This window comes from Typopeltis vanoorti, chromosome 9 (genome assembly GCF_054136105.1).
Source record: "Typopeltis vanoorti isolate ZY-2024b chromosome 9, IOZ_Tvanoo_1.0, whole genome shotgun sequence".
In the NCBI taxonomy this organism is placed as follows: Eukaryota; Metazoa; Arthropoda; class Arachnida; order Uropygi; family Thelyphonidae; genus Typopeltis; species Typopeltis vanoorti.
In genome coordinates, this window is record NC_143557.1 from 72,914,881 (window position 1) to 72,925,515 (window position 10,635).

A 10,635-nucleotide genomic window follows, 5' to 3' on the forward strand; every position below is an offset into this window, starting at 1 on the left:
TTTCCAGGCAGATTTTTCTGTTTTTGGAATAATAATAAGAATAATAAACTGGAGTTTCAGCGAGGAAACCGCCCTTTCACTACTGTATGAGATTGGCTAAATCATTTTCAGCCTTTTTAAAGGTTCTGCGCGTCCTAGAAAGAATTCGAACCTAACTCCTTTCCAGCTGAAGGACATGTGTTACGACGCTACAGAGGCCTATAGCAGCGAATCCAGAATTAGTTTTGACAGGAATGATTTGGAAGAATTTGGGTTCGAATCCCGTCTGAGATTCTAAAAGCTATTATAAAGTTTTCCACTCTTACAAGGTGAGTTAATTGGTTTTATATGGAGGTGGCAGAGTTTTCATTCCACAAAAGAGGCAAATCAACCAGAAAAATACACTCAATTTTACAGACATAAATGCATTGGCCTCTTAGCCTTAGCCATCAATCCAAATCAAAAACACATAGGACGGATTACCAAATATTAGAATTGAGAAATATATTTTTTATCATATTTTACTTCATCAGTATCATTTACTTCAATATATATATATATATATTTTACAGAACAATTTTACAGACATCAGACATATGTATATGTAGATGTATTAGTCGAACTTTTTTTTTTAATAATTTAAAAAAATCCTCTAATACTTATTCTTCTAATGATCAGGCTATTTAACCGTAAATTTTCGAAAACTGTAATTTTCCACTCTCTACTTAGCTTTCACTGATAGCTGGTCCAAAGGCTATCAAAGATTTTAGGCATGTTGTCTGGTAGAGGGTGAGTTATGAAGTGAAAAACTCGAATTTTCTGGGGAAAAATACTTGCCTGTCTGTCTGATCAAACAACAACTAATTCGGAACTGGCTTGATAAAGAGAAAAAAAAAAAAAGAAGATCTTAGAAAAAGTTCCTCTATTCGAGCAATATTCTTTCATCTAGTGTCAAAATCTTTAAAAGCAAACACCGTTTCCAAAGGGCTAGACAGGAACAGTAGTTAAAACTAAGAGTGATAGGCTATCATTGGAGATTGAACGTCCCCCTCAGTCTCCAGAAGTTAGGATTAAAACGTCCTCACCTAAATCCCTATAAGGAAATAAAAGGCGTTAGCAGATTTAAAACATTTTACATTACGTGAAGGCGATCTTGCACTGCTAGAGGACGTCCTTAAACACTATAGTGCTTAAGGATTTCAATAGAAATATTTCCATATGTTTTGCGATCTTTATCGTCTTCATCTTAGGTGGCTTGTTATTACAGTTTCTACCCATCATTTCATCTGTCTGCCTCTGTTTCTTCGATCCTTTGGTTTGTAATTCATCATCTTCATAGTTATTCTTTCATATATCATTCGTTTCAGATATTCTCTCCTAGTTCTGTATTTTTTATTGTTTCCATTATTAATCTTTGGTTTAGTTCTTTCAGTACGTCTACATTTCTCTTTTTATCTAACAAAATGAGTAAATTCTCTGAAGTAAATGGAATAATAAACAAAACATCGTGATAAGCGATAATCATACACAACAAGAGCAAACTAAGAATGTATAATATTCTATCAAAATCAACATTATTATATGGAAGTTTCGCTTTCATACAATAATTCTAGTGGCGGATTACTCAAAAGGGGCACGCGCCTAAGGTCTCGTCGTCTCGAGGGGGACTCAAAAATTACATAGCAAAAAGATAATATGCATCTAAAAATTTAGTGAACGTTTATATTTATTATTTATTTATTTGCGCCTAGGGCCTCAAAGGAACATAATCCGCTACTGAATAATATTTGTGTTTTCCTATCATTGCACACAGAAGAGCGCTACGTAGATTTGCCTGTGTTTATAAATAGATGTCAGTGAGTAAATTCCCACTGACTACCCGTCTAATTGTTTGATTATGACTTAAAAATCCGATAACGCCTTTTATTCCCTTATAAGGAGTAGGTGGGGCCTTTTAGACCAATATAACTTTTGGGTGAGTAGGCAGTTCAGTCAGAAATAGCTGGCCTAAGACTGTCACTAATTATAAACAGTATCTGGTGAAGTGAAGCAGACAAGTGCCGCCATCTCGTGCTCCCTAACACAGTATATTAATGAATCAGTTAATACAGTACAATGGGTTCATTGCAAATATACAAATATGTAGGATTTGTGCTCGATTTTCTTGCCAGAGATCGACTAACTCAGAAACTGGTCGAAGTAAAGCTTAAAATATTTTACTATAGTCGGCGACTAGAATTAAATTTAGGTCTTTCTCCTAGCTCTGCGGAAAGCAAATGCCACTTCCACTGAGCTTCATTAACAATGATCAAATGTAAATGATTAACCTAATATATATTTTGCTCACCGCAAAAGAAGATATATCGTCCCTACCTCTAGCATTATATGTCAGATGAAGAGAAGGAAAATACTTTCCTTCTCTTCATCTTCCTCCTCCTGTATGAGATAAACCTTTTCCTTTAGCAGTATTTCCCTCTTCCCTTAATCATTTTCCCACATACTTATTGACTTTCTCCGATGCTATAGGCCAAATCATTCAAAATTATTTTTGGACAGTCAAATTACTTAATTTGTATCTATTATCTTTACATCTTTTAAAAATATATAAACGAGTTTTAAGATTCGATTAAGAATCTTAGCTAGCTGTAAATCAAATTTTGCTCTACAGCCTTGAATGAACAGTTTAGGTAACGCATTTGTTTCATATATCTACTTCATGTAATACATACCTTATCAGATATACTTTTCCCAGTTGCTTTTTTTTTATTTTTCTTACACGACATATTTTTTTAATTTCATTATTCATCCAACTCACCTTCAGAGTTATTATAAAATTTACATCTCGAAATAAATTTAGATATTAAATTTTGCATGATGTCCTTCAATGTAGCTGTTTTGCATTGTTACTTCCAGTAAATAATGTCTGATAGGTAATACTTCTTGAACTCTTTTATTATGCTTGCAATTTAGTGTTTTAGAAATTCTACTCGTGATGTTCCTTATTACTTCTTCCTCTAGCTTAATTCCCTTGTCAAGGTCAAATGATCATATGATCCATTACTAATCCCTGTGTCTCTGATGTTATGAAATATGACATTCACATACAGAGATATATATGTTTTATAACTGACAATTACACATTGCTTGGAAAGAAGTCAAGAGACACCCATCGTGTGACAAACAAACAGCCACGGTGACCACCTTAATAAGATATAGAACCTCCTTTCTCTTGATGACTGCATCAATCCTATAGGGCACACTTTTCACAAACGTACAATAGCGATCAATGGGAATTTTGGACCATTCTTCCCTTAGGCATGTAATGAGGTCCAGGACTGTTGTGGGACGGATGTCTTTTGACCTCATCCGACGCTTCAGTTCATCCCACAGAAGTTCAATAGGGTTGAGATCAGGGCTTTGTGGAGACTAATCAAGTGCGGTGATGTTCATGTTTACAAATCACTCAATTACAGTAGCAGCCTTATGATAGGGTGCATTGTCTTGCTGAAAGAAACGATGGTCATTTCCACAGAAACGCCACAAAGTAGGAAACATGGCATTGTCCAGAATGTTCAGATACCTGTCGGAGTTCAATTTTTGTAGCACCACAAACAGAAGTTCGAGACCAAACCAGGAAAAACAGGACCATACCATCACACTGCCGTCTCCGAATTTCATAGTTGGGGTTAAGTACTCTGGTAAGAAACGTTCATCGAACATCCGCTACACGCACACCAGTCCATCTTCTCGATGTAGCAGGGCAACGAAAACAAAAACTTTGAATTTGATGATTCCAACAAATGTTGTTCTTCTGAGTCGAATGTACTGCGCTATTTTTTGCTCGTGATATGCATATTATTATACAGTGACATTAATAAAAGATGTTCTAATATTTGTTATATTGTGGTTCGTAATTTTGTTAACTGATACGATGTTTCGAAACAATGTTCGGATACATTTCTATATATATTTATAAAGAAATGGTTGTAATGCTGATATATTTGAATTTGTTTACAGGTGTAGAATCAAAAGATGGACGAAACAATGATTATTTCACTGGATCCTATATGTCAGAAAGGCAAAAGAGAGTGGCGCTTTACCGGTCACTTTCACGTAGCTTACCTACTGAACTTTCAATGCCCAAGTACAGTGATAATCGTTTCTTAAGGCGTAAAAAGGGGGACGTTAAAAGAGAATCTTTGCCTTTATCTGTGGAGGAAATTGATAACAATTTACTATATTTCACAGCCTCTCGTTCTAGAAAAAATCCGTCTTCTCTGCGTTTAAAAAGGATAAACGTCCAGGATGATACTGATTTTAACAACTTCTTTCCTCAGGATGAGAGTTTTTATTCACCAAGTGATTCAGCAAGGGACAAAAGATTCAGTCGAACCGATAACACTATTTCTTCACTTGAAAAAACTGACGCCGATGAATCTGAAGAAACAGTTCCTCTCGAGTTAGACAGAAAACTGTTTTACAGCAACGGAAGGTCTAAGGGCAGTCGCTCAGAACATCGCAAGAGAAACAGATTCAGACCGGATCTGAATAATAGAGGAAACAGAAGATTTTCTGAAATCGAAGAACTGACGCCATCTTCGGACATAGATTCTCCAGATGAAAGCAATAATGATGATTATGACTTGGCAGATAATGAGAAGGAAATAGGTTTTGCAGAGAAATCAGAATCCGAACTGATTACTGAGTGTGAAAATGGTGAAGAATGCAGCACGCATGCCACGTGTCAAGTGTACGAGAACAACTACGGATATTGCGATTGTCTTGCAGGTTATCATGGAAATGGCATCTTTTGTTGGGAAGATATTGATTATCCTTTTACAGCTTTGTAGAAGAGCAATGGAAATAGTGATTGACATTTGTTATCCTTGGATGATAACTTAAATCTCTGAGCCCAGCAGGATAATCATATAAATATGTGCTAACTAGGGGAATATTTAGATCTGCATTCTCAATATGAAGGGCCACTCCATTATGATATTTTGATAGCACATATTATTTCTTGTTCCACAAAAGAACTGAGGAGAGAGAGAGAGAGAGAGAGAGAGAGAGAGAGAGAGAAAGAGCCAGTTAGGCTACACTAATTTCTTATATTATCAGATTGTTTTAAAAAGTATATTTGTATAAAGATTGTTCAAAATAAAATAATGTTGCCCAATATCTCGTGATCGCTGACATGTTTTCCCTTTTAAATAGAATAGCTACTGTGACATCACCAAATTTTCTCGATACCGTGTTACAAGAATACTCTTCATTATCTTCCATAAAAATTATGGTGATATGATTTACAACTCATTTTCTTCGGATACAGCAAACTGTATCTTTCTAAATCATGTCATGATGAACACCAGGGTGTTTATTGGCATGTTGATTGTTTAGCAGTCCGCGCGATTAGCCTAGTGGTCATGCCCTTCGCAACCATATGCATGGGGAAGGAGTGTCCTAGGTTAGATTCCCGTAGATGACGTGAGGAGCTTAAGGATTTTCCTCAGCTATAGCCAAGTTAGCCGGTCTTGGGCATGGATAGTAGGATTATTCCTATTCCTCTCCAGTTTATCTGTGGTTTTTCATCCCGCAAGCAGACAAACCGGCCCCGTGAACACACGAAATGCAGTCATGAATATCGCCCTTAGGGGATGCAACAGAGGAGTGGCAAACCGGTTGCATTAATACGCCAGTAATCCTTCATTAGAAGGGGAGTCAACCCTTCCTAGACGGACCAGAAGAATAGGATAGGATAGGATAGGATAGGATAGGATAGGATAGGATAGGATAGGATAGGATAGGATAGGATAGGATAGGATAGGATAGGAGGCTTATTTAGCATAATTTGCGAATTAATAAACATCAATGTGGTCGATGTCTCCTTGTTTGTAAATAATAACTTCTATAACGAAAGATCGACGGAAGAAAGACTGTTATAGATTAGTTTTAAAATAATTTTTCCCAGGCTTTTTCTGCCGGTTACTCTAAGTTATTTGAATTTTCACGTAAGCAAGGAGCTTTTCTTACTGAAACTCAGTTTTTTTTTACTATACAACTCAAAGCGTCGTCAGTATTATCTATTTGAGTAAGAAATCCGTTACAGCAGCAGTTGTCTGCTATACTGTCGTTGTCCCGATGCCTACAAATCGTAGATAAAGGAGCGAGTTGGTAGAGGTCAACTCAATTACTGGTGAGAACAAAGGACGATTAGTGAGTACCTAAGGATTTTCAGAAGTAAAGACTAAAATGTACTGCTTATGCACTTTGGAAACCGATATGAAAAGGGAAACGGCCGCCATTAAAAAGTAAGGTGAATCATCCATGGATGCCAAAAATCATTAGTTGTCTTAAGCTAGATATCTGGGATTGCTTCCCACTAATTTCCAAAGTTACTTAGGGAGGGCCTTGCCTACTTAGGAAAAAAAAAAAACTACAATTACTGTATATGTCACAGGTCGAAAAAAGCATAGAAAAGCTCCTCTACTTTGTGAGCATAATCCAACCTACAAAGATCTGTTCTTCAGTCCATTCTAACTTTATAGTAGGAAAATAATATATACATAAAAGGTAAGAACTAAAAATTGTTCTTCAGCTAGAGGGGGGGCGCATAACTGGCATTTTTCTCTAACTGAGAAATACATAGAAATCTGCTTTCACGTATCACATATCTTGATACGAGACTCGAAATGAGTTAAATGATCTCTAAACTCTAGCTAAACATTTTTTTTTTCATTTTCTTTTATAGCTTTATTCCAAGCCACAGCAGAATAAACTGCCATTTTACTGACTGAAATAATCAGTAGCAATTCATGTCTTTCCTTCAGAGAGAATCAGTATGGATTGTGAAACATTTTCGTCAGGAAAATTAGCAAGCCTAGTTTGTAAACTTCAGAAGTTTAACTGACCAAGCGACCATATTAGCAGAGTGCTTAATGTACCACTCTCCTACCAATAGGTTGCAGGTTCGAATATCCTTTCGGCCATGGAGGTTTCTTATTAGGTGGGAGATAAACTTCATCGTTCAGCGTGAGACTATCTCTTCGCTTGTTGGATATCTGAAGTAGAGTCCTAAACTCTCTACAAACAAATAAATGAAATGATATGGAAATTCCTTAGTTTGCCCACAGTACTGATGTGCTATACGTTTATAACCATTCAAGTTGGGAGACAACAAAATAATAATTTATGCTTCTAATCCACGTTGTTTTTTTTTTTTTCTGTTTCAAAGGATATTTTGCATCGAGAAACTTGAAGGATATAGAAACACTTTAAATTAATAATTAAGAACTAATTTTTGGTTATATTATTCATTTATGTAAGTAAAAAAAATATTTAGTTCTCGAGAATAAGGCTGTGAAAACCAAAATACGCTACTTTCGAGACTGGAGAGAGAATATGAATACCTTACAAAGTATTTATCTTCTGCCCGAGCAATCATTCACAGCTGAGAGCATTGCCACATTTGGAGAATAAGGCTGCGGCATTATTCTCGAAAAAATTAAAAAATAAAAATAAATGAATAAATATATATATACAGGGTCTGTCAAAAAATATATACACAATTCAGCAAAAGAAAAACGTCTATAAAAATTGTAATACTAAATTTATACAGACATCAAGGGATGAATACAAGTTTCTTTTGACTTCTACAATTACACGAGGTGCTGAAAGTGGTTACCATTAGCGTCCAGACACTTATTATTACGGTGAACTATTCCTTGGGCAATGTTGACCAAAGTGTCCAGAGGGATTGCTGCGCATGTCGTTTCAATTTTTCAATTTTCCGAAGGGCAACCAATGTAGCTGGTTTTCTATGATACACTACATCCCTTAGTGTTCTCCCATAGGTAGAAGTCCAAAGGTGTAAAAAATCAGGAGAACGTGGGGGAAATCAACTGTACCTCTTCGTCCTATCCATTGTTCCTGCAAACTTTCATCGAGGGAAGCTCTCACGTCTCGGTGGAAGTGGCGGTGCGCCATCTTGTTGGAAGAGAAATTGATCATTCCCAATAAAGTGGATGAATGGCAGGTAAAATGGATGTGCGTAGCATGTCTAGCTACACTTGACCAGTAACAGTACCTTCAAAGAAGAATGGTCCTATTAAATCCCTAGATGACAATCTACACCAGACATTGATCCCTAGTAAATTGACTGCCTTGTCCACATGAACGCCCGGTTTTTCTGAAGCCCAGTAAACACAATTATGCCGATTCACTGTTCCATTAAGCTTAAATTGTGCTTCATCAGACCAAAACATCTTCCTCAGAAACTCTTCATCCTCATCTACTGTGTTTAAACCCCTCACAATTCTGCATTCTTCGATCAGGGTCGTATTCGTTCATTGCATGTAATAATCTTGGGATGTAAACTTTCCATTTAGCTGCTTTAAGGATGCGTCGTATGCTTGCACTGCTAACTCCTATCTCACGTGCACATTGTGTGGTAGACTTCTGTGGCGAGCGTGTATACTGTTTCAACACCATAGCCGAGGAAGCAGGATTTGTTGCTGTGCGAGGCCTCCTCGATCATCCCCCCCCCCCCGTACACATCACACACTGTACCATGGATCTCCAACTTATGACGAATACGTGCAATTGTCAGGCGTGTTGAAGGTTGTGTTGCAAACCCACACCTCCATTGTCAGTGAACTTCAACAACATTAATTCAATAATAAAATTAAACTGGGATATATTGGCCGAAGAATATAATAACACATGTAGCCGACTAATTTCACCAACTTGATTGTTGGCTTCGTCTGGGCATTCATAAGGTGATAAAAAAACAACTTAAAACAGGTCAAGAAAGAAACATAAACGAAATAAACATAAACATAAATGAAGTTTGGAAATAAGAAAAAAAAAGAACACATCAGAGACGTTAATAATAACAGAAAAGATAATTCCGGGTTAGCCCTTCATTTCTCAAATACCAATCGCCACATTGAATGGGACAAAAGTTCTATGCTATATTTAGAGGAATACTTTCGTAACCGAAACTTAAAAGAAGCTACTGTGGTAATCCATTCAAAAGGCAGTCTCAATAGGAACCAAGGGATAATCCTTGCTGACATATGAAAGACCCTTATTAGATTACTTAGCACATCAGAATTCAACGTTGTTGCAAATTATAGAACGTACTTGCATAACAATTTCTGACATCACACACACACACACACACACACACACACGCTCCATGCGTTTGATGTAATGCATCTTTTAAATTTGTATAACGTTTAGTACTCGTTAATGTTTGTTTCTTGACCTGTTTTAAGCTGTTTTTTATCACCTTATGTATGCCCAGACGAAGACAACAGTCAAGTTGGCGAAACTAATCGGCTAAATGTGTTATTATGTTCTTCAATCAATACATCCCAGTTTCAATTTTTTATTGAATTAAAGTCGGTGGTCGAAAAAAATAGAATTATCTTCAAGAACATTCTCAAATTTGAAATATCTCTTTAAAATGGTCTCGAGTTCCTCGAACGACAATCGTGCCTCGGCCATTTTGTTTAATTATCCTACCGGTCACGTGTTAATACTAGCATCAGTGTCAACCAGTCATGTGTTATTCGCTACTCACTTGAATACATTAGCTTGTATTCATGTGAGTAGCGACAACTTTTGAGAGAATATTATACTAGATATTGCTACCGTAATTCGATCCAACTTAGAAAAAAGTCCATAGATAACATCTGTTAAAGTGTGTATACATTTTTAACGGACTCTCTCTCTCTCTCTCTCTCTCTCTATATATATATATATATATATATATATATAGAGAGAGAGAGAGAGAGAGAGAGAGAGAGAGAGAGAGAGTCAATGCAGATTGACTCGGTTTCTGAACAAGCGAAGATGTTCGCCCCGAACATCTTCGCTCCTCACTGTGATTCTTTTAACGCATTCGGTTACGCTGACAGAGACCTTCATGAGATCTGACACGGACAGAAAAATTTCTCTTCTAACTGCGTCCTTCACATCGTGTTTCAATTTTTTGATTTCACTTTGTTTCGCTATCACAATCACCAATCATTGGTTTCCTTCTGTTTTCTCTCGAGGGGAAGACACCGGTGGCATTGGAATATTTTCCACTCTTCTTGTTCTCTTCTGAGGGCTTGTGTTGACATTCTTGTTTGTTTTTGGCATGGTGGAGAGATGAATTAAGCGAACGGCTATAACCAGGACACTCACAGCAGTAAACCAAAAACACACGAAGCTGTGATTGTTGGATATCGAAGTTAATCATGAAATTAATTAGTGAAAGCATTGTTAACTGATGAAACAATGTCGAGAACACACACACACACACACACACACACACACACACACACACACACACACACACACACACACACACACACACACACACACACACACACACACACACACACACACACACACACACACACACACACACATCAAATATTACTATAATTTCAAATGTAGTCGAAGTTCTTTTGTTTGATGCGTAATTTTTCTAATGCCAGAGAAATATTCGTGTTAAAATGCATTTTTTGTACTTTTTTATTAGTATCTTTATTTTTATGTGCATTTTACATTTTAATGCAAAATGGGCACTAGCTAACTGCATGCAGTATTCACATAACCTTCATTGTGAAATTTCAAGTTTCACAACAGTGTAGGGAACAAGAATGT

The 10,635-nt window shown here is 36.7% G+C and overlaps 1 protein-coding gene across 1 annotated transcript; it reads left to right on the forward strand.

Moving 5' to 3' along the window:
• Positions 1–215: 215 nt before the first annotated feature.
• LOC150103154 (uncharacterized) lies at positions 216–5,026 on the forward strand. The gene is made up of 2 exons (XM_090398399.1): positions 216–308; positions 3,997–5,026. The coding sequence occupies exon 2, from the start codon at positions 4,047–4,049 to the stop codon at positions 4,827–4,829; it is 783 nt and encodes a 260-aa protein (XP_090254525.1). The 5' UTR covers positions 216–308; positions 3,997–4,046; the 3' UTR covers positions 4,830–5,026.
• The last annotated feature ends 5,609 nt before the right edge of the window (positions 5,027–10,635 follow it).